General features: G+C 46.1%; 8 protein-coding genes across 8 annotated transcripts; 5 read left to right on the top strand and 3 right to left on the bottom strand.

Moving 5' to 3' along the window:
- Positions 1–254: 254 nt before the first annotated feature.
- On the top strand, positions 255–890 carry N7529_003422 (uncharacterized protein; the record flags this gene model as incomplete). Its single annotated transcript, XM_057238949.1, has 1 exon — positions 255–890. The coding sequence occupies one exon, from the start codon at positions 255–257 to the stop codon at positions 888–890; it is 636 nt and encodes a 211-aa protein (XP_057101560.1).
- A 4,061-nt stretch (positions 891–4,951) lies between these two features.
- N7529_003421 (uncharacterized protein) lies at positions 4,952–5,849 on the top strand (the record flags this gene model as incomplete). Its single annotated transcript, XM_057238948.1, has 2 exons — positions 4,952–5,717; positions 5,779–5,849. 2 exons carry the CDS (start codon positions 4,952–4,954, stop codon positions 5,847–5,849), a joined length of 837 nt encoding a protein of 278 aa, XP_057101559.1.
- A 708-nt stretch (positions 5,850–6,557) lies between these two features.
- On the bottom strand, positions 6,558–8,918 carry N7529_003420 (LysM peptidoglycan-binding domain-containing protein; the record flags this gene model as incomplete). Its single annotated transcript, XM_057238947.1, has 8 exons — positions 6,558–6,697; positions 6,779–6,868; positions 6,935–7,060; positions 7,143–7,421; positions 7,483–8,320; positions 8,384–8,457; positions 8,519–8,642; positions 8,697–8,918. 8 exons carry the CDS (start codon positions 8,916–8,918, stop codon positions 6,558–6,560), a joined length of 1,893 nt encoding a protein of 630 aa, XP_057101558.1.
- Positions 8,919–10,096: 1,178 nt separating this feature from the next.
- N7529_003419 (uncharacterized protein) lies at positions 10,097–10,549 on the top strand (the record flags this gene model as incomplete). The annotated part of the gene is made up of 1 exon (XM_057238946.1): positions 10,097–10,549. One exon carries the CDS (start codon positions 10,097–10,099, stop codon positions 10,547–10,549), a length of 453 nt encoding a protein of 150 aa, XP_057101557.1.
- A 474-nt stretch (positions 10,550–11,023) lies between these two features.
- N7529_003418 (uncharacterized protein) lies at positions 11,024–13,444 on the top strand (the record flags this gene model as incomplete). Its single annotated transcript, XM_057238945.1, has 3 exons — positions 11,024–11,250; positions 11,347–12,820; positions 12,884–13,444. The coding sequence occupies 3 exons, from the start codon at positions 11,024–11,026 to the stop codon at positions 13,442–13,444; spliced, it is 2,262 nt and encodes a 753-aa protein (XP_057101556.1).
- A 678-nt stretch (positions 13,445–14,122) lies between these two features.
- N7529_003417 (ankyrin repeat domain-containing protein) lies at positions 14,123–15,817 on the top strand (the record flags this gene model as incomplete). The annotated part of the gene is made up of 1 exon (XM_057238944.1): positions 14,123–15,817. The coding sequence occupies one exon, from the start codon at positions 14,123–14,125 to the stop codon at positions 15,815–15,817; it is 1,695 nt and encodes a 564-aa protein (XP_057101555.1).
- Positions 15,818–24,065: 8,248 nt separating this feature from the next.
- Positions 24,066–24,839, bottom strand: N7529_003416 (uncharacterized protein; the record flags this gene model as incomplete). The annotated part of the gene is made up of 2 exons (XM_057238943.1): positions 24,066–24,661; positions 24,710–24,839. The coding sequence occupies 2 exons, from the start codon at positions 24,837–24,839 to the stop codon at positions 24,066–24,068; spliced, it is 726 nt and encodes a 241-aa protein (XP_057101554.1).
- Positions 24,840–25,179: 340 nt separating this feature from the next.
- N7529_003415 (uncharacterized protein) lies at positions 25,180–25,419 on the bottom strand (the record flags this gene model as incomplete). Its single annotated transcript, XM_057238942.1, has 1 exon — positions 25,180–25,419. One exon carries the CDS (start codon positions 25,417–25,419, stop codon positions 25,180–25,182), a length of 240 nt encoding a protein of 79 aa, XP_057101553.1.
- Positions 25,420–26,288: the final 869 nt, after the last annotated feature.

Below are 26,288 nucleotides of genomic sequence, written 5' to 3'. Positions count from 1 at the left end.
GACTCCTTAGTAACGCCAGCCAAAAGGTTGTCAAGCCTGACACCGCACTCGCCGACCTAGCCGCTCTCCGAGCCTACCACATCGATAATTTCCTTAACGATAAAATCTTCGATAACAAGCATTTTCGGCGTCTTATAGACGGCGCGAGAAGACTTAACCCAGTCACAAAAGTACGGGTCAAAAAACCTATTTCGCGTGACACTATTACGAAACTATCTGCGAGCCTTGCCGCACTACCACCACGGCCTTTGGAGATGTCTGCGAAACTGCTAGACGACTTGAACTTTGCAACCGCGTGCCGGGTAGCATTTACTGGATTCCTTCGCCTCGGAGAATTCACCTACAAGACTGACGACCTTAGCACACATTCTATCTTCTCAGCCACAAAGTTAACGCGCTCCGACGTCAGGTTCTCGTCCTCGTTAGACCACGCACAACTCACACTTAAGCGCAGTAAGACAGACCGCCGTCACGAAGGGGTGCAAATTATTCTTGCAAAGACGGGAGATAGCGCGTGCCCAGTTAATGCCTTTCAGAAGCTGCTACTTCTCGACCCCAGAGGGCCCGACGCCCCATTGTTCTCCTTCCACAGAAAACCATTTAGTCGCAACAACTTCCTCTCGACCTTATCTACTAAGCTAAGAGCGCTTGGACTACGGACAGAGGGCTATTCGGGTCACAGTTTTCGAAAGGGCGCAGCTCAGCATGCGCACGATAGTGGGATACTCGACGACCAGATTCAAATGCTAGGGAGATGGACCTCAGAAGCTTTCAGGGTATATTTTACGACGAACGCGTCAGTTTTGTACAAGCTCAATCACCAGTTCCAGACAGGCTCGCCGGCCCCGCTGTCTCTGCTGCTTCCCCCACCGTCCCCTCCACCATCCTAGTTTGGCCGGGTCATTTGGGCCCTATCTGACGCTACCGTCTACGACTGCAGCGACAGGTGACCCGTTATAGCCAAACTAAACTATTCTTGCTCCTCTTGACTGCGTGAGGTCACCAATAAAGGGAGTAGTTTTATTGGGGTTGCCTCACAATGCCCATAGCCTCACGTGATATCTACACCGACATTACTGAGGGCCTCTTCCTCCTACAACTGCCTCACGAGTTCAGTTGCTTGCCTCTGCGGGTAGCTCGTCATCTCTCACGCAGTCAAGTCTTGATTTTGTCCCTCCCGCCTTCCCTCTGTATATAGAACCCACTACAATACAGACATATTGCCTCCCTACAAGGGAGCGCGAACGGGCCCTATCTGACGCTACCGTCTACGACTGCAGCGACAGGTGACCCGTTATGGCCAAACTAAACTATTCTTGCTCCTCTTGACTGCGTGAGGTCACCAATAAAGTTACTATAAGGTTCTTCACGGTCTGGCCGAGTGCAGTGGGTTTCGGGTGAACTTACTGCCTTGTCCCAGTGTACCGGGGAAATGGTTCTTGTTGTACTTGAAATCGTTGCTTTCAAAGGCCATCAGGCTAAGGATTGCGACTTGTTCGGCTTTGTTGGTGACTTTGTATATACTGAAAGATTAGGAGATGGAGTCGGCGGCTGTCTTTGCCGTAGCACATTCTCCCTTTGCTGGAGCGTCGTCGCAGGATTTTGATTGCGGAGCAATTTGTATCAGTTAGGCTTCTGTTAGAGAAATATCGTTTGTCGCGAACGAGCAGGGGTTTAGCGCCGCTGTGGAGAAGAGGGCGAGTGATAGGACGAGCGATGTGGCGAGGATCGAATGCATGATATTCAGTCACACTTAAGGTAAAACCTGAAGCAATTCTGTGCGAGTATTACACAGGATGTAAAAGGGCGATAAAGCTTGTTTCCCGCGTAGTGCAGAAAGAGAGCTGGATATATAGTCGAGGGAGCAAGGTCGGTCCGGTGAGGCCGCGTCGAATCAAGAACAAATCCGCTGAATTAAAAATAGAGAATTGCTTAGGGGCGAGGATTTGAGCGGCCAGTAACCATCTATATCAGATAATGTGGAGTGTTGGTATTGTGATAATCAGAATCATAATACAACTAGAGATAGATGTAGCTCCAAAAGAAGAGGGATCCCACAACTTATTAATACATCCGCTCGGGCTCGCATTCTAGCGGCATTATAAGAGGGTGGTGATAAATAGCATATTGAAACAAGGTTATTTATACATTATATGAGGCCACTCATGCGTTCGTTTTACAAAAAAGGGCGGTGGAGGTGGATGCGATTGCAGTATAAATGCAAATCCTAACAACCATCCCCCCAAATACAGTTTAGACCAATTGAACTTAGTACCCGCATCGTAAGCTAATAAAGATGGTCGATTGTAAAATTTCAACCGTTAGAACCTGTCGCAGGGTTAACATTATCTATATACGTCTTAGCTCGCAGTAATCAGGGAGTAAACACCCGGTGGGTAATCTTGTACTAGGAGAATCCAATTATATCGCATGATTAATGACCCCAGCGTTTCCAGAAGACAGGGCTGAATTCCAACCAACCATGGAAGAAGATGGTTGTGAGGTCATGGCGTTGCACCAATGGGCTCCCCTCGCATCCATCTAGCTCCCAGGAGCTTGATGTAACTTAGATATGGCTTATAAGGCCCGGATTTGGTCACAGGCACAGAGATTCACAGAAGCATTTCAATCTTCCAATCCACTTAAGTTGTATATAAGTCAACCATCTCGGCGTGAAGGACCTTAAAAGCCCACCAGACCTCTAACTGCGCGGCCCCGTAATCGAAAACCTACATATTGCCACCTCCGCCTTATTCCCACTGTGGAGCATGGATGTCAAGTCCTTTACCATGACCCCTGAAGAGTTTATACAAGACTGATTATCATGCTAATTTTATTTGCCCTGATTACCCGGCTACTTTTCTTATGGTTTCTCGAAGATGATGGCCGTTTTTTCAGGCAGACTAGGCCCCATACGTGTCATCATTACTTTTATCCGCTGTCGTGACAGGTTTAATCTGGGGCAAGTGCTCATCAACTTGGATTTGTATACTGCTTGGACTCCACTCGATCAGACCATCTATTCAAACTATAGGTATCATTGTTACAGCATCACTAAGAAATAGAAGAGGCTTTCTAAGCAGTAGTTCTACTGAATTCGAAAAGGTCAACTATAGTATTTCTATGCCGAAATAGGACACATCGCCTCGAAAAGACAGTTTTTCACCTTTCTCTTGCATTGTCCGACAATCCTGCCAGATTGAGTCTCGAGGGGTGATTCCAGTCATCGAGTACGCCAACCAGCCTCTCCCTAGATAAATCCAATGCCTGCTCAAAAAAGCGCAGCCGGGCTAGCTGCTTGTCGTGACGAGCCTAAAGACCGTCCCTCTTTTGTCTCCGGTTCGTATCAGCCTCCTTCAAGACCATGTTTTCCTGCTCTAGCTTCTGGCCATCAATATACTTAGACACGCACGACTCCCATAGGCGTCGATAGAGTCCAATAAGTCGAGCTGCTGGAAAGGCGAACTTGGGATCGTCGCGTTCGAGTTCGGCTAGCACCTTCAAGATGGGTTAAAAGGGCTCGGTCACCCGGGCGTGTCTTGTATCTGCTTCCTGTTGGGAGAGACAGGGCTGCATTTATTAGCAATAATATTCAAAGCCGAGTCATCGCACTTACCAATGGGACGTGGTCGGAATTTTCCTATGGTTTGTCTTTCTCGCCGAGGATGAGCAATTCACTAGGCAGCTGATCTCCTATTTCCTGGTCTGTCGAGCTATGTTTTGTATCCATTTTGTCTGCAGGGAAAATCAAGATCTAGATTATACCATTTCCATTGATCCTCTGTGTCTCTTATAGACTATACAGGCGCAGGTGGTTATAGACTAGGTTTATAACCACCACTACGGTCAATTAAAGCATTCAAATTCGGACTGGAGTTGTTTTACGCTTCAGCGGACTGTTGACTGTGTATTCAACAATAGGAATAGTTGATTAAGGGTAATGATCAAGCCTCACGAAGTTAAGGGCCAAAGATGAAATTTCGTTAAGGATACTATCAGACACTTCTTTCCCTTTCGTTGAACGCCTCAGAAACTTATCTTATCAATCGAATGGGTTCAGAAGACAGCAAATTTTTTTAATGTAGTTTCAGGGTCACAAGTTCGAAAATTGAGGGTTGCCAACGCTATTCTAAGCTTCAACGGGTTGACGTGTCGAGCACATCCTCCTATGATCTCGCTTTCTGCAGTCTAGTCGTGCAGACCTACAGCTCAAAGCAACCAAGATCACACTAACGCGAGGCGAGGAAAAAATTCCATATTTCGAGTATGAAATTGTAGGCGCTTTTCGGTGATTCAATATTGAGTCATTCACAGGTGAGTTATCAGATCAAGAAATATAAGCCTGTCATTGCGAATTGAATACTACTCAGTGCCTCAATTTGAAAGGGCTGTGAAGGATTCAACAGTCAGCCAACGTTTCTTGTCCAACTCAACATACTGTCGCTCAAGAGGACTCTTGCTCGTCTCTCTCGCCAAGCATCTAGAGCATGAAAAATATCGCTGCAAATAGTTGCGGTTGAATGAAGACGAGGCTTTCCACAGGCATGAATTAGGACAAGTGTCCTTCAATGCTGCCTGCCCAGCTTGTAACTGACGCCGAGAAGCCTATAAAGAAGTCCTCACCCCCGGCAATCGGTTCGGAAATTTATTCACTTGGCTCTACAAAATCGAGCAGGCTTGTGCCTGAGCCACTTGATAAGTTCTTCCCAATTGATCCAGTACTGAAATTCCCACTCCACTGACATTAATAGAAGGTTCCCTTTTTTTGTACCACGCGCTAAACCCTGTTAGGCCATCACATGATTCCCAGATGTACCCTGTTTTTTAAATGGTCTTTTACACCTACGTTTCATTACCAATTTCCTACCAAATTCCTATATTCAATCCCCATATTCAACCCCCATATTTAAACCCCATATTCAACCCCCTATATTCAGCCTCTATATTTATCATGTCTATCATTTTCAATGCCCTCCCTCTGCCGCCTATCCCTGAATTTGGCGAGCCCTTTTATCGCTCGGCTGAGCAGGCTATTGAGGCTATTAATATGCACGCCCAGCCCCAGGGCTTCGCAGTTTCAAAGCGAGGCTCCCAGCCTAAAAGGGTTCGAATTCAATGCGCCCGAAGTAGGGCTTACAAAGCCCAAAAGACCACTAATCATCAATCGACTACCCGATCAACCGAATGCCCATACCGTGCCACCCTCCACCTACGTTCCGATCCCGATATTACCAGCAATCATGGGCTTTGGGATATCCAGATTGTTGAAAGTGGCCATAATCATGATCGACAACCAGGTCATACCTTTGCTATCCACCAGACAAGGCAGATCGATCGGTTTAGAATCCAAGTCATTGCTGGAATTCATCAAGGTTCCTCTCCATCTATGATATCACAAGGAATCAAGAATCAATGTGAGGCAATAGGCGAAGAATTCACCCTTAATCCTGATAGGATTGGGCGTTTTATATTCGATTATCGGCAATCGGATTTAGGAGGTTATTCGCAGATTCAAAACCTACTAAAGCAAGACAATGATCAATGGATTATTCACTACGATGTGGATACAGACGACCAATTAACTGCGGCATTCTTAGTCCACCGTAGTTCGATTGAATTACTTCGGAGCAATCCCTTTTTTCTATGGATGGACTGCACCTACAAAACCAACCGATATCACTTCCCGCTACTTGATATTATCGGCGAGTCTTCGGTCGGTAAGAGTTTCTATATTGGGCTTGCATTATAGCCAATGAGCGAGAACCAGCTTATCGACAGGTGCTACGTTGGCTAAAAGGGCTATTGGATCAGCAGCAGATCCCGTACCCAAGGACAATTATGACCGATAAAGAGAAGGCCTTACGGAATGCATCGCCAAATTCAGAGATAGGCGGAAGAGGGAGGGTATTGAATATGACAGACATGATGGTTATAGAGGCTAAGTTGAATATGGGGGATTGAATATGGGGGATTGAATATGGGGGATTGAATGTGGGGTTGAATATAGGAAATGTGTAGTAAATTGGTAATGAAACGCAGTTGTAAAAGACCATTTAAAAAACAGGGTACATCTAGAAATCATGTGATGGACTAATATAGTTAGCGTGGTGTACAAATTAAGAGAGCCTTCTCTTTTCCAGTCTCAGGAACATAAAACATAAGACAGGAGTCAAATGAGTCACCTTGTTTTGGCCTACAAGTCTGAGTTATGGGGGCTTTGGCCACCCTAACCTGCCTAGTTCGGGCCTCGGATGTGACTGAACATGAATCATTTACAAGGAACGCAACTTTGGCAGTCATAATATTAACGTTTTTGTAAACAAGGGGCGCCCTATATAAAACACGCGTACAATGTGGTCGAGGCAAACATTATTTGTGATGTGAGATGAAACTGGGGCTGAGCAAAGACTATGTGTGAGGCTTTGGGCTTACAGATAAGCGGCTCGTGGATAGAAATTCATATTGAACGAGCACAGTACCAGAGCGATTTTCTATTTGAATCATTAATTGAATCCATGGATGACTTCCCCGCAAAGAGATGGAACCACTAGTAGATACTACGATGATACCCCCACACAGTACGCTTCCTCCAACCAGAACCCAGAAGTACAATCTAACGAGACAGCCGGGTTCCAGGCCAGGAATTGAGCGGTAGTGATGCCAAATTTAGTGGCCACAGTACCACAGTCGTCGCCATCTGTATTTATTAGCTTTTTCCGAAATAAGGGCATAGGCGTTAGGGACGAGGTGTGAGAAAGGAAAGGGTATTTAAGCTTACCGACTGGCACGTAGTATTCATCACAGTTACTGGCAATGCCGGTCTGCGTTAGAGCAGGAGGTGACACCGTAGTAGCCGTAGTTGCCCTGGCTGTTGTTGTTACTTTAGTTATAATAGTTGTCGAGACTGCGGCAGTGGTGGTAGTTGATGACACACCGACGCAGTATGCCTCTTCGAGCCAGAAGCCAGATGAGCAGTCTGAAGAGACCGCTAGATTCCAGGCAAGGAATTGGGCGGTGGTGATACCAAATTCGCTCACCACAGTCTCGCAGGTGTCGCCGTCTGCATAAATTAGTTCACTTCCATGTGAGATATTTAAAAATTAGGGAGGGGAGTGGCAAAGGGGAAGGGTGGCTGAGCATACCGACTGGCACATAGTACTGATCGCAGTCACTGGCAATACCGGATTGAGTTGGCGCGGGGGCTGTCACTGTATAAGCCGTGGCCGCTTTGGATGATGTTGATGTTGTTGGGACTGCGGTGGTGGTGGTAGTAGTAGTAGTAGCCGACGACACGCCGACGCAGTACGCCTCATCAACCCAGAAGCCAGACGTGCAGTCAGAAGAAACAGCCGGATTCCAGGTTAGGAATTGGGCGGTGGTGATGCCGAATTCTGCAGCTACTGTAGCGCAATTATCGCCATCTGTTATAGAATGATTAGTGTACAAAACTCGGAACAAATGGCAGTGGAGAGTGAAACGTACTTTGAGCAGTGTAGTATTTGTTACAATCTGAAACAATTCCCGTCTGTGTGGGAACCGCAGGGGTGCTGGCTACAGAGACCGAAGTGGTCGTGGTAGCATTACTGATGGAATTTCCATAGTTCCACCCGGACAGTGGATCGACACAATAGGCGGAACCGGCCACCAAATCGTTGTCACAGGTCGTCTTGTTCAGAGAAGGATTGGCCTCGGTGAACAGATTGATTGCGATCAGGTTGGACAGACAGATCTGCGCGCAGGTGAGATTGAGGCTAGCATCGTTGACAAACCAGGCGCTGCAGTCAGTGGTTGTGCCGGTAGCCACGACACTGCCTGCCGGGGGATTAACAATTGAACTAACGCTGTCATCGGTAGTGGTGTTTAGGGGCTGGCCAATATATATGCCTCCTGGGGTGGAGACACAAAGGGTCGAGCCCCAGTAAGGGACAGGATCAACCAGGTTACTGCAGTTCACGTTGAGCTGAGAGTTGAAGTTGATTACGTCCACCGTCAGGAGGCCATAGTCGACAGCAATAGTGCTGCAGGTGTCATTGGCCTGGATCGTGTAGATGCTGCTACAAGTCTGGGGCAGGCACAGATCGGTCCCATTACAGATCGATGAGCAATTGACTAGACTAGGATTGATGTAAAACATAGTAGCAGCGGACACGCCATAGGCGTAGGCGATAGAGTCACACGTATCGCCTTCCTTGGTCGTATACGTATTCCCAGAAACGCAGTTCACATCAACAGATGGGACTGTAACGTTGAACTCACTTTGCACTAGGTCAAAATCAGAAACGGTGAGGTTACAAGCCTTTGCAACGCTCTCGTAAGTTGTCTGCCAATCCTCAGTGTAAGCGTCTAAGTAGGCGTTCGCCTAGAGGAGGGCTAGCTGCTGCACGTTGCAATACGAGCACAGATCTGCAGTAGGCAGATCGATGACATCGTCAACATCAGGGAACGCCGCAATAACATCTGTAATAAGTTAGTGATAGTTTCACCCGACATCAGGGTACTAGAAACAGGGTTGATATACCGTTACAATTGTCACCGGTTGTGGGATCAGTAAAGCAAGAGGAATTCCAATTACTCCAGACCTGATCAACCAGCGCGAGAAAAGTCATTCCGGGGACCAGTTCAGCGGTGCTGCCACAGCTAGTCTCCACGGAGTCACGCAGCTGGGCAATTGATGTTCCGCATGCGCTCTAACAGACCAGAGACGTCAACGTGTCGTTGTCTAGGCTGCCCCCATAGGAGCTCGTGGCCAGGGATGACACGCCCGGGTCACAATCAACGCTATTATATAGCGAAAGTTCACAGGCCGTGGTCAGACCAAAGCTAGACAGAGAACCATTTGCGAACATAGTCACCTCGGCATCTGCACTGACGCCCGCAGAGGCCACCAAAAGCAGCGCAAGAACGCTAGGAAGGGCCATCTTAGAACACAGAATAAAAAATGGGCCTCTCTGAATTGTCCTTTGCAATAGCCCCAGGGGCATCAGTACCTATTATGAAAAAGTTCATTACTTCGAAAAGTTTTCCTGGTAGTCAGAAGACACTACTACATGACCCGATATGATATGATAGGATCCTGGCGGATGGATCCCAGGAACCGGAAATGAGGACATACAAGGCGGGCGTATTCTCAAATATACTAGACCCCATCGAGTGAGACATCAGGCGTTTGTTCCTAGTCAACGCCTGATCATTCTTGGCCCCCATGCAGGTGGGTCTTCATTGTTCAAGCTAGGGCCAGTCAAGGCGAATGCACGGCTTTTCTCCGACCCGAGAAGCGGGGACTGCCGCATCTCGGCAAACAATGGTCCACTGAAGGGTTTTATGAAAGGGTCTAGCCAAGGGTCTAGTAAAGGCTTTAACCCGACCTCGGGGGGGAATTGACCAATTGTAAATGTTGCCCGTTGCGCTAACTAATACAGGCAAACGCCGCCGTTCACACCAGGACTCTTTAAGGCTAGCTATCTGCAACTACTTAACTAAGATTCAAGTGCCTCTAGATAGTTTGTGAGTAGAAATTTTCTCGCAGACAAGCATTGGATACCCGGCCTCCGGTAATCTATAGCGGGTCACTAAACCACTTGTAATATTATCCTCTCATCCTTCCGGCATGTCCGTCAGGTCCGCCACTGTTTTAATTAGTCGTTTAGCGAGGTCCAATCTCGCTACGCAGTAGATGAGACATGCAACTTGATCTAGACTGGACAGAGCCCGACTTACTGGTTATAGAGAATACCCCGAGAACGGCGAGGATAGGACAGAAAATTATGGGATTAATTTGACTTGCCAGATAAGTTCTGTAATTCCTTATATAGCGCGGGGTGTATCTCTGGCAGATACTTCACCGGGAAAACAGGTCTTCAATATTAGCAGAGGCCGAGTGGCATATCTCCGTAAGTCTTGACCTCCATGCCACTTGTCTTTGGCGTTATCTCGGTTGCTTTACAGAAGAACACTGTCTAATATTATTTACAACAGACATATGAGGCGAATGCTTTAGGCCCTATTCGGGCTTCTCTCGTTGGCGCTCGCCGATACCTACTACGATACAAACACCGCTTGTGAGATTGGCTGCTGCGGTGAATACAATGTCTGTGGCATGGGACCAACCTACTACAGCGCCAAAACCTACATCAACAACTGCGATGCGAAAGCAGAATGCAATCCAGACAACTGGCCAGAACAGTATGTCAACGCGACAACCTGTCCCCTGAACGTTTACTGCAGTTCATTTGGTTTCTACGGCACGACCGAGGAATTCTACGGCAACACCACCGTGACCCGGCCATCATGTGATGCCGATACTCAGTCAATCAACCGAGTCATTGGTTACTACAACTCAGCGGCGGCCTCACGGGGATATGGTGGCATGCAGCCCGCATCAATACCCCAGGGTGTCTACTCTCACATCTATTTTGCTTTCGTGAGCATCGACCCAGACAGTTTTGAGGTCATCCCGGCATCCAATGCCGATAAACTGCTCTACCCCCAGATGCAGGCACTTCAGATGCGTGACTTGAGTCAGGAGCTTTGGCTCTCCATCGGTAGTTAGGACTTTTCCGACAGTGGCGCCGCGACAGCAACGACATTCTCCGATCTAGTTGGGGCCAGTACGAGCAAGCAGAATGCCTTTTTCAAGTCGCTCACCCAGTTCATGACCACCTATGGCTTTACTGGTATTGATATCGACTAGGAGTACCCCGCAGCAGGCGATCGTAACGGCCGGGACTCAGACTATGCCAACTTTCCCACCTTCCTCGCTCGATTGAGGAAGGCGCTAGATGACTACAAGTTTGGCCTGTCTATCACATTACCAACAAGCTACTAGTATCTACAACATTTTGATCTAGAGTCTATCGACCCGTCGGTTGACTGGTTCAACTTCATGAGCTATGACTTACACGGCACCTGGGATATTGGCAATGAATGGACCGGTGCCTATCTGAATGCTCATACCAACCTAACTGAGATCAAGACCGCGCTAGACCTGCTATAGAGAAATGACATCAAGCCCAGCAAAGTCAATATGGGTATGGCCTTCTATGGCCGCAGTTTCACTCTCGCATCCTCCTCTTGCACCGAGCCTAGGTGCCCATATCTTTCCACCGGAGATGCTGGTGACTGCAGTGATACAGCCGGTGTTTTGTTCAACAGCGAGATCGAGGCTATCATCAGTGATAACGACTTAACTCCGAAGCTCTACAAGGACGCTGCCATCAAGGCCATTAACTGGAACAGCGACCAGTGGGTCTCGTATGATGATGAAGACACCTAGAAGCTCAAAGCCGAGCTGGCGAAGTCTCAGTGTCTCGGTGGGGTCCTCGTCTGGTCTGTCGACAGTGATGACAGCTCACACACTTTCTCCAAGGGGCTAGCGGCCGCCCTAGGCAATGAAATAAATTTGAACACGACGACCGGACTGACCTCGGCCACGTTCCTCCTCGAGAAGTCTGCTACCATCACCTCCACTTCCACACCCAGCCAGGGCTCGTACTGCCGCTTCATCAACTGCGGAGATGTCTGTCCTAGTGGCTACAAGGTCATCACGCGCGAAGACAAGACCTCCCAGCTCATGCTTGACAGCACTGAGTGCCCGTCCGGGTACGGACAGACACAAACACTCTGCTGCCCTTCATCTTCGGACTTACCAACCTGCCAGTGGCGCGGCTTCCACAACAACGGCAAGTGCAAGGGCGGTTGTGACGACGGGGAGGCTGAGGTGGGCACCACCGGCGCCGGTTGTACCAAGTCGGGATATCAATCAGCTTGCTGCTCTACCACCACCTCGACTGACCCCTGGTCCAAATGTGCGTGGACGACCAGCTGCGAGAGTGACAAAACATGCCCATCAGGCTTCTCCAACTTCGTGGTAGGCTCGCGGAATGGCTGGGGCGGTATGCCCTCGTGCAAGGGCGATAAAACGTACAATTATTGCTGCTCAGGCTCGTCGGTCCCGGATGCCTTCACTAATTGCGAGTGGAAGGGTCACGAGACGACCTTCGTTAACACCGCGTACTGCAGTGATTCGTGTCCCTCTAGGTACATCCGCGTCGCTGAACAGTCAATCAACATGTTTTTTGGAAACAACATGAAGGGTCATACTACCGACTGCATTGCCGGGAACGAGGCCTACTGTTGCAAGGGAGCCACTGCCAAAGTCGCTCCTCGGTCTGATACGAGCGAGCCGACCACCTATCAGGATCAGACGGCCAAGGACTTTGATGCCTATCTAAAAAAGTTCCTTGCTGACCCGGTATGCCCCTTGACCTGGGAGGCCCAGTACAGCGCCACCTTTGGCGATGACTATGTCACCCGACGAAGCATGAATTACGTCAATAGTATTAATGGCAGCAGCAGCAGCAGCACTGGCTTCAGTGTAGGAAAGGCCCGGAGAGACCTGGCGGACCAAGCCACTACGCTAAGCCTTCTGATGCCATTACTCCAAAGTTGGATTACTTCCGAAGTCCCGCGTGAGGATATCAACCGTATCTGGGATCTGCGTTTGGAAGAGTATGGGCTGGAGAACGATGCTGCCAATTCCTCGACCATGAGGAATGTTCTCTTTGGCTCCGTCGATAGTTGGTCAGGATCATTCCTGTATAGCCCGTCTTCGACCCTGTCTGATGAGCTGTGCAACATTGCCGATTCGTCCCAAGGGTTAGACCGTCTCTATGTCGCGTCAGAATATCTCTGCGATGATCCCAGTGAGGATGATGATGATTCCACACTGTCGACGCGAACTGTCACCGTGGTGGGCACCGACACCCGTTCAGAAAACAATTGCTCCCCGTCTGTGATGTATGTCCTGCGAGGCATTATCAATGTAATTCTTCCTCTCTCTCATTTTTCATATTCCAAAAATTGACCGTGCTTGATTCTCTATCAGGGTGAACTCTCTCTCCACTATCTCCGGTGGCTCCAGTCGACTTCCAGTGGCGGCAACGAGCTGATCCTCGAGCTGGCCTTCTGGATAGGAAGCACACCCGGCGTGGCGGATTCAACCGCCCGGGCCAACTACGGGGATCGCAGCCACACAGCAGGCACCGACCGATGGATCGTTATGCACATGCATGTTCCGCTCGACGGACGTACCTTCATGGGGGGTGACAATATTTTGTACATGGGAGTCCGGAACATGGGTATTTATCACAGTCAGGGTGTCTACCGTCCCCCTGCCGTCACCCCGGGATATCAGCGGGGATACCGGGCTGAATATCGCTATACAAGCTCCTACGCGGAGGGAAGATATAACACAGGCAATCTTCAGAATTACAATTCCCGGACTGATACAATCGCTTGTCCTCGACAGCGCCGCGGCAACGCTGCACAGCGGTGGTATGTTGGTCAGAATCGGGACAGTAATGTTCCTGGAACGGCTAGTTCAGATGTGGACTATGGCCAGTTGCTGAATGACTTTGTACGTTCGCTTGATTCTCGTGCAACATGAGTATACTAATTAGGAATAGGGAACATGGCTTCACAATAGGGGTACCTTCTCGGTGGCAAATCTGGCGTACCTTTGGCCAACACTGCCAGATATCGCAATCGACAACGGCTGGACTCCAAACATCAATGCGCGCGACAGGTTGAATCCCGCCGCTGGCGCCTTTGATGATAATTGGCTGCCGGACACAGATACACCCCCGGAGGATCCTTCAGCATATCAAGATATTTGAGCTGTTTGGTGGAATTGCCGTGTATTAGAATATATATATATACAAAACCCCACCGTGACGTTGGCGTAAATTTCAATGACTAAAGCAATGCAGTAATGGCTGTGTCGGGTTTGAAACAGATGAGAGCTAAATTCATTCAAAATGTTAAATCAATGTTGTTCTTTTTTTGCCTTGAGCAACTCTAGCGAGGGAAGACCCCCTACTACACATAATGATCGAATATCACCCGGGCATCCGGGCTTGATTAGGGCATCATCCCCGTCGCCGACCCGTGGAACGCGTTGGTGGGGCCGCCCTCTGCTGTAGGCTTGATTAAACCTTGGGGCCCCTCTTCGTCCTCTTTTCTTCCCTCTTCTTCCCCCCTTTTTTTTTTCCGCACTTTTTTCACAAATTACCGACTGACACAGGAAGGGCAGAAGTGAAGAGAAAAAAAAAGAGAGTAAATTATCATGGCAGAAAGCAATTCTCCTACCTTGAACCATTTGGAGCTTCCGGAATCCCCCTCTCAAATCAGCGGCAGACGCAGAAATCGCCTCGTGAGCATCATCAAGCAAAATAATATTTCTCTCCTCCGTCAGTTTATTGCCTCGTGCTCTCCCGATGATGTGATTGCTCCTGGGACAGCCTACTTGGATGACACCTTGTTCAGTGCAGCCTCTTACGGTAGCCCCGAGGCTCTTCGCATCCTCTTGGGGGTGTATACTGCTGCCCCAGAAATTGTTAAAAAGTTCAATCCCAATTTCCGACTGTTGCTAGACGCATGTGGTGCAGCAAATATTGATATCGTGCGTTTCATCTTAGACAGCCATGACGATCCAGAGAATCCGTTACCGCTCGGATCAGTGGATTTGCATCAGAGAGATGACTTCGGAGATACGCCGATTCTGGCCGCTGCGAGGTCGCTGATATATCCCGATGAAGATGCCAACGAATTGGAGGATGAGGGCCTTGATCGGAATGAGTGGATTTGGAACCGGATTACGCGAAGCCATCAGTTGATCAATCTTCTTCTCGACCGGGGCTGTTCAGCAACAGATGTCAATCCCCCTTTGCCAAATGATCTCTCCCCTTGGGAAAATCAGGTTCAAGACAGTGTGATTGGACTTTCTGTGTCAAGGGGTACTGGTCCATTAATTCAACGGCTCGTTGATTCCGGTGCCGATATCTATCTCAAACATCAACATCTTCATGACCCCAGAGTACCACTTCAGTCTAATACTACAAACACTCGCGCGCATAACGTGACCACGCTCCATCTGGCAAGCTTATTCTACAATTCAGATGCTGTTAAATTGCTCTTGAATCATCAAAATCACAAGGCCAACGGCAACCCTGACCTGACTTCCTCCTGTGACAGCGATGGGCGGTTTCCATTACACTGGGCAGCTAGCGGCAGTGCCGAGTCTGATTGCAGAATCCTGTATAAGCAGCTGAAAATCAGAGAAACCCTTCGGCTGCTCCTTGACCACGATTCTACTGGTATCAACCTTGTTGACAAAACTGGATCCACGCCCCTGCACTATGCTGCTAGCAGCCACGCTAGATGCGGTTGCACCCAGTATGCTGAGCTTGCTATCCGCAATTTACTCGAATACAAGGCTGACCCTCGAATCCCCGATGGCTCGGGCCGTACCATCCTGCATCTACTAGGGTACCACTCCCATCAAGGCGACCCCATCAATACCACACTCCTGGAATCAATCTTGTCACACGGTGCCAATATCAACCATACAGATAACAACGCGAAAACAGCATTACACATCTTTACTCAGAATCTGCGACAGGTCTCAGCGGCAAAGTTCCTAATTGAGCATGGAGCGGATTTCAGAGCTCGAAACACTCTTCGCGAAACGCCCTTCCATACGGCAGCGCGAGGGTTTTTGAATGATCATGTACGCCGTGATGGGAGAGATACGGAAGTGACAACCGCGAACAAGATCAGACTTCAGGATGAGATTATGCTTGCTCTGAAAAATGCTGCTGGGGAAGATGCCGCTATGTTGATGAACCAACCAAATGGGGAGGGTAAAACGCCGCGAGGCTTGTTGGAGGAGACCAGAAATAGGTGGCAAGGGATAGCGCAGCCCATATCAGGCCCTGGGAGAGGCAGAGGCAGAGGCAGAGGGCAGCCAGTAGGAGCATAATCACAGATGAAGCATATCTAATAAAAGTGGCTATCGTAGCACTTCTCACAATTCTTCTCTCACATCTGAATTAGCATGCCCAATTCACGAATACTAAATGCTCTCTTGTTTAAACTTGGAATTTGCGCCAGACTTCAAGACTTTGAGTCAAGGATGCTGGGCAAAGTCTTTTATCCTCCGTCGTTATCTGAATAAAGCACATCTTAAGCAAGATTTGGGACATGAGCCATATACATAGAGCCCTATTTGAGGATGACTTTTTCATTCGTTGATGATTTTTCGTTCGGCAGGAGTGACGGGTGGCCCCGTTCGCAGTTAGACTTTCATTATTCTTGGAGATAGGTTTCTAGAGCATGAGGATAGCCGTACGAAGGGGATCGGGGTTAGGCATTTTGTAGCGTGGATGAATAGGCGAGGGACAGTTTGGAAAGTGTCACGAAGATGTACCCGAGTTGGCATTCTTGTCAGGACCCAAGTACTAAGCAGGTCTGACGATATATATCTCGCAGTCTATGTGAGACTGCAGAGATGGCCAGTTCGCAGGTGCGAACTGGACCCAGGGCTGAGACCCACAATGCGAGGGCTCATGACCTCACATGACCCCACATTTGTATATAAACAGTTCAGAGGCTGGAGTCTTGGACTCCAGCGATTAGTTCAGCATTGAACCTGTCTACTGCTTTCTCCATTCTATTGCCCGAATCCACCTAAGTCCCAAGACCCTCGTAACGGGGTCTTACAATATTTAATATTAATACTAATACTATTTTCACTATTTAGGCCGAGAGAAGACCAGCGCCTACCTTTACCTAGAAAATATAGGAGCAGAAGATCCTAAACCTGATTACTATATCGCATTTACCCTTCCTATTCGTCGAATATCAAGAATTCTATAACCTCCTTTCCTACGCACGGCTAGCACCTACACCACTAAGTGTTCTATCAAGAAAGGTGATTCGCGAGCGCCTTCGGGATTTTGTTATAGAACATTAACAGGAGACACTATAACGGCTTCTATCTAGTGTAAGAATGTCGATTACGCTTGACTGTTAGACTTCTCTATTCTAGCAAGCATTTATGGCTATTATAGGATACTTCCTAGACTAGGAATAGGAGTATCGCGAGGTTCTCCTTAGGTTTAAGCTAATATCTAGATCTTATACCGGAGTGAACCTCGGTAGGGTTGTTCTCTAGATCCTAGAGAAGCACCAGATCGCTAACCGTATACTGGCGGTAACAACTGATAATACGTCTAATAATAAGACACTTATCGCAGCGGTGAATGATTCGGCTAAGACGCTATAGTAAGAGACAGATTCTACGATTATCCAAGTGCCCTGCCTTATATATATGATTTAATTAAGTCTAATTGATTTACTTAGTAAAATTAAGGCCTCCCCGAAGAATGATAACGCCGAGACGGAATGGTCTAAAGACCGTGTACGTTCACTTCGTGCGCGCTAGTAGAAACATAAGATCGCCGATACTCTAAATAAGGTAAGCTTAAATCTTCTATTTATGAATCATGATCTAATAACGCTAATAATCCTTATAGGTTCGCGGTCTCGCAGTTTATATCAACGGAAGCCCTTAACGCAAAGAAGCCTTCTTGAATCTTTAATCTAATAACGCTAGGATAAGGCTTCTCCTAATCTAGGATGTCCGTATACGATAGAATTCGACATTTCTAATACTCCGGCGGGCGAAAAGACTTTATAACATATTCGACAAGTACTACAAAGACTATACCTAAACCCATTTTGTATTAAGTATCGAGGGGTGGTGTAACGGGCCAGGGCCACGTTGAGGCTCGGGCTTTGCCCGTGCAGACACCGCACCCGATACTGCCGAACGGGTAGCCTGACCGCCCTAGGGAACACTATACAGCAGTTGACCGCTCCTTTGTTTACGGTTCTCTAAGATTTAGATAAACAGCATGCAGGCACCGCCTAATTGAATCAATTCAGCTGTAGCCCTTCACAGGTGGCGATAGATTGACTATCTACTTTACATTCTCTAGCCCTTTTTTACGCTTACTACGCTAGTTTATCGTACTAAAGACTCGAGTATCCACCTTATCTTTAGGATTTATAACAAGCTTTTTAATCATCTTAAAAGATCAATACGTCAGCTTCGTCGAAAGAAAGTTCACTAGAAACAGCTAATACTTTCCTCCCTTAAGGCTACGAAGGAGAAACTAAAGGAATACTACGGCGAGACAGATGATATCGAAGGTAATCTCTATACAATTAGGACGATCCTAGCGCCGTCGAGTAAGATAGAGTTCTTTTTAACAAGTGATTAAGACCTAGATCCTAAGATAGGAAAGGACTATAGAAAGGAATACCGCGAGAGTCTTTAGTCTCTTTTCGAGAGATATAGCCAACGTGAACTATCAGATATAATACAGCCTACTAGCTAGTTATTAATAACTAAATCGGAGCTAGAGAGGGCCCTTAACAGCGATTCTTTACCGCGATCAATTACTTCGTAGTACGACGAGCTCACTAAATATCTCTAGAGTGGTAAGTAGACTGCGGCATATCCTCTCCATTGGATATTAGGCTCAATACCATATCCGCAAATTGAGGATAATGGATATTACTTTCATACCATATCCTCAATGAGGATATCCATGGATATCCGCGAGGATATGAGGATATTCTGCGGATATCCGCACTAGCATAACTCTCGCTTGATTATCTACTTAGGGGTCGTCATGTGCCTCTTATACAGCTTATTAATTTATTTTTCAGAACAAAAGATACATAGGTTTGGTCCTGACCATACTACTACCCTTATTTATCCTATTTCCCAATGAAATATTAAGTAATACCTATGTATTAACCAATATTTATTAGCTTTATTATTACTTATAGCATCAATCTTTATTTTCAAAGTGTATTGGGGGAAAACATGATTTTTTGTTATTTCACTTTACTTTACCATGGAAATATATATTTACTCATGGAAGAAGTATAGCATCTCTCAGCTGAACTAAGTATATTTAACCAAACTCGCTATTTCCCGGTCAAATTTAGTTAATTTAGCTTTAAATTAATGATCTAAGCCTAACTTTCAAGTATATAATGATTCTAAATAGATTCTCTCGAAGATTACCGGTCGGAAGCTCCAATGTTATTAACAGCGGACTTGGTGAATATGGCGGCAAGGTTGAGGATATCTAAGGATATCCATGCGGATATCCACAATATATCCTCAATTATCCTCAAATATCCACACCAGTGATTAGTAATAGCCAATCATCGCCATCAAAAGTAAGAGATGTCAAGTACGCACCCGCAACTTACGAGTTACAGCATATTTGCCATAATTCTGATATTTTCAGCTCGTTCTATATGTAAGTTTCTCTCTCTCTCTGACATAGTGATCAAGTACACCATGTCTTACTCACAAGCATCTCAATCCCACTACTCCTTCTACGCTAATTCAGATCTAGGTCTAAATACCGACCTTCTTTATTCAGATAATATCTCTAAGCTTATTAGCAGCCAAACTCCATTGATATCTACGTCTCAAATTTCATCTCCGATTGCACCCCTCTCGCTTACGCGTGTTAGCCTCCCTCTTCAGCAGTATTAGGTCCTCTATTCCTCTAAGCCTAGCAGCGAGATGGAAGAATCTCGTAAGCGCTTTATAAGTTGGTGGTTAACTACAGAGTCTAGATCAACACCTGATATACAAGACTCTATCCGTTGGGATGGGAAAAAGACTTCAAGTGTCTGGGACAATTTTAATCAGGTTACACATAAGAAGACTGGCAAGCCAAAGGTTATGTGCATATCATGCCTCTGTACCCTTGTTCATCCAAGATATCGCCGTACTAGGTCATCACCGATAAATGCACATATTAAGGCAGGCACCTGTACTCGGAAGCCAGTTACTCAGAGGGTTGATCAGCTACTAAGAAAGATAGTATATTACTCTATTATTAAGATTTTTAATATCTCTTTTACTAATCTTGATAATTATCCTAAAGCTATCGATCCCAAAACACCAACCTTTCTCCTAGGAGCGTCTCGTTAAAGCGATCCTAGACTTTATCTTAGCGGCTCACCTACCCTTCCGAATCGTGGAGCATACCCAATTCAAGGACCTAGTAGAGGTCATTTAACAAGCTTAAAGCAAGATCGATATACCATCCGCGCGAAGTATACGACGTTATCTTGATTCTACAGTTAAAAATGACTAGAAGGAGATTCTTAGAAGACTTCTAGATAGGAGTCGCCTTTTACTAGCGCTTGATTGCTAGACATCGCCATTTTAGTAAGCTTTCATGGCTATTATAGGCTACTTTCTTAATCAGGATTGGAATTATTGTAAAGTTCTTCTTAGATTTAAGCATCTTTATGGGTCTCATACTAGTGAAAATCTAAGTAAGACCGTTACTCAGCTCTTGAACAATCATAGAATCACCAATCGTGTCTTATCTGTGACAACAGATAACGCAACTAACAATAATACCTTGGTGATAAACATCCAAGAGACTATTCAGTCGTAGAGCCAACTAGATACCTTAATCTTCCGAGTTCCGTGTATTACGCATATGATCTAATTAAGCTTAAATAAGCTTCTTAGGAAGCTGAAAGTAACACCACCTAATAAAGAGATTGAACTAGAGTGGCCTGACGAGCGAATATATTTATTCCAGACTAAACAATCTGGCTCAAGTCGGCAAATTGCAGATACCTTAAAGAAGGTCAGTCCTCTATCTCCCTTAGGCTTCTGAGTTTATTCTAATAAGAAAGTCCAAGATCCGAGGTCTTGCGGTCTTTATTAATGCGAGCCTATAACGCCGGGAGTCATTTATAGCTCTTTAAACTAATAAGCCTCGTTTGGTTCCTATTTAGGATGTCCAAACCCGATGGAACTCAACCTTTATAATACTCAATCGTGCTAAAAGGTTATAACCATTCTATGACCAGTATTGTATAGATTATCAGTATCTACACTTTAAACTTGATCAAGAAGAGTGGCGACAGATTGAATATCTTCTTCTTCTTATAAAGCCTTTCTTTGACTTCACCACTATGTTATCAAAGACTAGGGATATTACCACACACAACATCTATAGTATTTATAATAAGCTTTTCTCTTATCTAGATAAAGCTGAGTGTAAGTTAAAGAATAAAGGTGTTGTCTGGAAGAAGCATATGCTCTAGGCTCTTTAGACTGCTAAGCGGAAGCTCTTAAAGTACTACACTACGACTGATTATAAATCATATGGCGATATCTATACACTCGCGACAATCCTTTGCCTATCAAAGAAACTTCGATATTTCGCATCGTCAGACTGGCAAGGTGATATTGACTATATTAATCACTATCATAGAGTTCTCAAGCGAGAGTTTCAACGATATAAAGAGATACTTCACCGTGATTCAGATAATACAGTCTTATAAGATACCACGAGAGAGGCCCCGGATAATGAATATAGTGATCTAGATGCTGCTTGTGCATCTCAAAACCAGCCCTAGGATAAGCTCTCAAAGCCTGAAGATGATGAGATCGCGAGGTATCTTGCCCGCGGGATTAAGATTCAGAAGCTAAGAGCATTCTAGAAAGACCATAAGCTTAAGTTTCCTATCCTTGCGAGGATAGCACGGGATATTCTCTCGATCCCAGCTAGTGGTGTAGGCGTTGAGCGATTATTTAATTGCGCTCGCGATATCTGCCACTATCGTCGCGGTTAATTGAAACCAAGTACCATCCGAGGATTAATGCTCTATCAATTCGCCACTAATTTTGACGTTAAGCAGAAGGAGATAGAGGTTATTAAGGAGTATCTCTCTATTAGGGAAGCTGCGTTATTAGACCAAGCTCGGAAACCAATGCTCTATCTTGAAACTCTTAAGCCAATTAGTGACAACGAAGAGGAGGATCAAGAGCCTAGCATACAGGACACACAACAGAAGAGGAGCTGTAATGATGATTTAGATGATGAGAGGAATAATGATCAAAGTAAGCAAGTGCAGCGTAAGCGATCAAAGAAACGATTATCTGAATCTCTTGATGAAGATGACGATGACCTTCCAGAAATGCCAATAGATAAGAGTATGCTAGGACGGTCAGGACGAATTCGAAAGCAGCCTAGGTTACCTGATGGATTTCAGATTGATTTAAGGTAGTTGATATTATATGGAGATAACGGAATTTTATTTACTAAATTGAAATCTTGAAAGTTAATAATTACACTATGATTACATTAAAAATACGTAGGAAACTGCATAAATTATACATACTTAAAAGAGTCGTGAGGCTAGGCATGTTTGGCCTGTTTGATATCCACTGGATATCCTCAAATATCCAGAGGATATTAGGTGGTATACCATATCCACAAAATTGAGGATTGCGGATATTGGGTGATATACTATATCCGCAATCTGCGGAGAGGATATGTGGATATCCATGGATATTGAGGATGTTGCCGCAGTCTAGTGGTAAGTAAGTAAGCCTATTTTATAAGTTATATAACTAACCTTACCTGATTAGATATTATTAAAGGATACGTTCGGATCTTCTAGAAAGATCATTAGAGAGAATTCCCTGTTCTTATAAGCATTACCCGTGATATTATGTCAATTCTAGCAACTGGTGCCGGAGTTAAGCGTCTATTTAACTCTACTCGGGATATATGCCACTACCGCCGGGGGTCGTTGAACCTAGAGAGTATTCGTGATATTATGTTGTATATATATATAACAAGATTTGATATTAAGGAGGAGCAGCGGCTGATTCTCTAGGAGTATCTCTTAGACCATAAGATAGCAGCTTCGGCAGAAGCACTTGATATCTAGACATATACCTTCGAGGCTATCAGTGATGACGAGGAGGAGGATGTTAAGTTGCGTCCTGATACACCGGCTGCTATATCAATTATACAAACAACCCCAAACGCACCGCCACTCTTAGCAGTCGCCGCTAGAAAGCGGCCTACGGTCACTTCTAGTAATGAGGAAGATTCTGATGCCGATGGATTTGTGAACCCGGAGGAGAACCTATCATTATCCTTCCCTGATACGCAGCATCGTGTATCAGGTAGGATACGGAAGAAGTCGAGACTACTAGATGGGTATATAGTTTGACTCTTGGCTTATTAGAACCATGACTAGACACTATGCTATAGATGTAATATAAACCATTTAAAATTTGAACCCCTATTCGAGGATGAACCTATGGTATGCACAAAGGAGTGTACATGTAGTATCCTTCTGTAAGGCCATACAGTGATGAATTTTTACTTTACAATTACAATGAAATACAGCCTGTTTCTACATAATTTATGCAATTGACGTCTAGTCACGTCTTTTACCTGTTTGTCATGTTTGACGACCCTCAGGGTCCCCGCGGGTAACCCTCATGAGGGTCGGCCTCGGTACGACCCTCCCCGCGGGTCCAGGTCTCGGACCCTGACCCTCCGCATGGGGAGGTGAGGGTCAGGGTCATGGAGGGTACCCGCGGGTCCTAGCCAGGTCTAATCGAACCGAACGACAGGGTAGGAGGCCCAGAAGAGTATATTTTCCTTGTCCAGGAGCGCATTGCTAGGTATGACCCCGACCGACATCAACTATTAACTAAGGTGTAGACCTAATATCTAGCTATTCGATATAAATTCGGGTGCTTGCGTGATACATACCGTCCGATCCCTCTTGAAGAATGTCAATCTCGTGGAAGATAGGCTACCACCAAGTCAACATCTCGCTTCATTCGACCGTACATATAAGACATCAACCAATATAGATTCAGCAAGCTTTCTTGTTCCACTTCCTCCCTGGAATGGACTACCGCTTACAAGACCTACAACGCACCGCAAATGGTGACCCGAAAGGTTTGGAACATCGCAGCCTGCTGACCAGTCGCTTTATTTCAAAGTGCGCTAATTACCTCAGGCTAGGCCTCGCCAAACCCGCCCCAAAACCCAGACCCGTGGGCGGGTTTGTTTTTTGAAAACCCAACCCGCGACCCATACGGGTACCCAAATTACCCGCGCCTCCCAAAAGGGAAGTATCTGTCAGCCAGCACAAAATTATGCTAAATCCTTCGTTTGTAAAAACGTATCGCCCCGGTACGAGTAGACTATATGCAACCTCAACTTTTCCGAAGAGCCTCACGCATGAATCAATAATACCCTAGTACTAATGAAACGTCTCTAGTCTCTAAGTTTGGGACAGGTGGATTTTGAAGGATATGTTATCGATATTTAGCGCTGAGCAAATAGCTAATACAACTAATAGCCTTGAAGTCGGCTTGAAGGCACTGTCATCCTCCCTGATGATCTCTTTTGAGATCTCTCCCCTAGACTGGTAACTGGAGGTGGCAGCGAATTTTCATCGTCGCTCTCTTGCTCCGGATCAATAGCTATTATTGTCGCATCTTGTAATCGATCTTGAGACGGAAGCTCCTGCGGGGCGGTGCTTTCAAGTCGCAGAGCACTATCAGCAGTGAGGCTTGTATCCGCATCTTCGACTAGGTCACCCTCGTCTATATCGCTAATAGCTGTATTTTCGTCCTCTGCCTCCTTGTTTGCCTTTTCTTCAAGATTCTCCTGGTCCTCCCCTTCCGCCATCCTATGATCCAGCAGACTCGACTGCTGGCCCTCCAGGGTGAATTTCTCGGAGCACATATACATCATCAAGTCTTGGATCGGAGTCTCATTCAGGGATCCCCGGCGATAGTGGCAAATATCTCGGGCACTATTGAACAGCCTTTCAACTCCTGCTCCAGTGGCTGGAACTGAGAGCAAATCACGAGCTAGCCGCGAAAGCACGGGAAATTTACTCTCGTTCTCTCTCCAGTATACACGCGGTGGTATCGAAGTAGTTGCTGGCAAAATCAGTGGTCTTTCAAGTCCAGTGAGTCAGATGTGCTTACACTCATGGAGATAACAATCAACCTCGTCATAGCCGACTCCTTCGCTTGTTTCTACGGTATGTGATGGTTCAAGAAGCCGTTCCAACTCTGAGACTTGTAGCGACGGACGCTGGACAGCACGAAATAGCATCTCTGGGTTTTTTGTTGATACCGTGCGAAAGATGATCGCAGATATTCACAATACATTTTTGAAGCCTCGCCAATGCACTGTGAATACTCTGTGTCGTCAAAAGCACAAACCTTATATTGAGAAGCAAGTAAAGCCGCCGTACCGTAGAGAAATCCGTGGTCACGATACGTCTTTTCGTAATAATCCCTGAGCTTTTGCTTTGCCATGAGCATTGCACAGTACATGTCTTTTTTTCAGGGCGTCGTTTTCCTTCTCAGCTTCCGATTTGAGCGTTCAATGTGTTCCAGAAGCTTCCTGTACACGAGAAAGACACTATGGATAGTCACGTCTTTGGTCTTTATCAGAGCCATCGTAAATTTGAAGAACGGCCTTGTATGAGGTAGACACCAACACTGAAATTAACATGACCAATTCTGCGGTTGGGTTGGTAGGTAGCCAGAGGTGCAATATTACTGAATGTTAGTATAATTTCGATGGGGTTTTCTTTGACTAGAGTAACACGGTCATCATCGGTGAGTGAAATGAAATTAATGGCATGGCCTGTTGCCATCACTCCCGTCGCAATAACATACGGACCCATGGTGGTGAATGTTGAAACGCGTCATCAATGCTGTTTTGCGGCATCCCCACCGTAGCTTAATCGGTGCCAACAGTGAGGAAGGCTTTTTCAATTATTGGATCAGCAGAAAAAAAAAGCAATGCCTCCGAATGCAGTGTTCAATCAATGATGAAACGTTGAACCAGCTGCAATTAGAGGATCGTCAGTGTTTATGCCCTCACAATTTATAATGATCATTGCATCGATGCAAGCAGAACGACTGGCTGCAATGCTATAAATACCCGATCACTCGCCAGGAGAACAGTCGTTCGCAAGGATTCCTTTATTACTCTGGTTCAATAAGTATCGGACGCTTTTAGTCTCCGTAGGCTACTCTTTGATATGGAATGACCCCGAAATGTCATGAAATTGTGATTCAACTGATCTGTTGTATCACCCCAGCTTGTCTACGCTCAATACAAAAGTCTGAGAGCAACAGATGAGTGCAGCTGCTTCGTCGTTTGGAATAGTGCTGACATGAAACTCCGCCACTCCTCTAAGAATCCATTTAATGGATCTTCGATAAACTCAAAAATGATCGAAGCTGCGAATGCAGTGAGTTATGAGGTGGCTCAAATAAGCTAACTATCTACTGTTGATTAATAATAGATCGAATTCAGCCATTGAGCAGCCGCTTTGACCTTGCCAGAATGCAGCGAGTAGCAACAGCCAACAAGTTACCACCAGTTCATCATAATGTACCTTTGTGTTCCGAGGTAACATATCATTCCTTTCTTTGTGACCTATAATCCTGTCACACAAAAAAAAAACACTGTATGCATATTCTACATACTACTATACTAAGCCAAATACATTTAGTATCAACCAATAGATGCAATACAGCGACTAGG

Source organism: Penicillium soppii (genome assembly GCF_028829465.1).
Source record: "Penicillium soppii strain IBT 18220 chromosome Unknown utg000003l, whole genome shotgun sequence".
In the NCBI taxonomy this organism is placed as follows: domain Eukaryota; kingdom Fungi; phylum Ascomycota; class Eurotiomycetes; order Eurotiales; family Aspergillaceae; genus Penicillium; species Penicillium soppii.
Note: the sequence above shows the minus strand (reverse complement) of the source record. Positions and strands in the feature narration are given on the sequence as shown.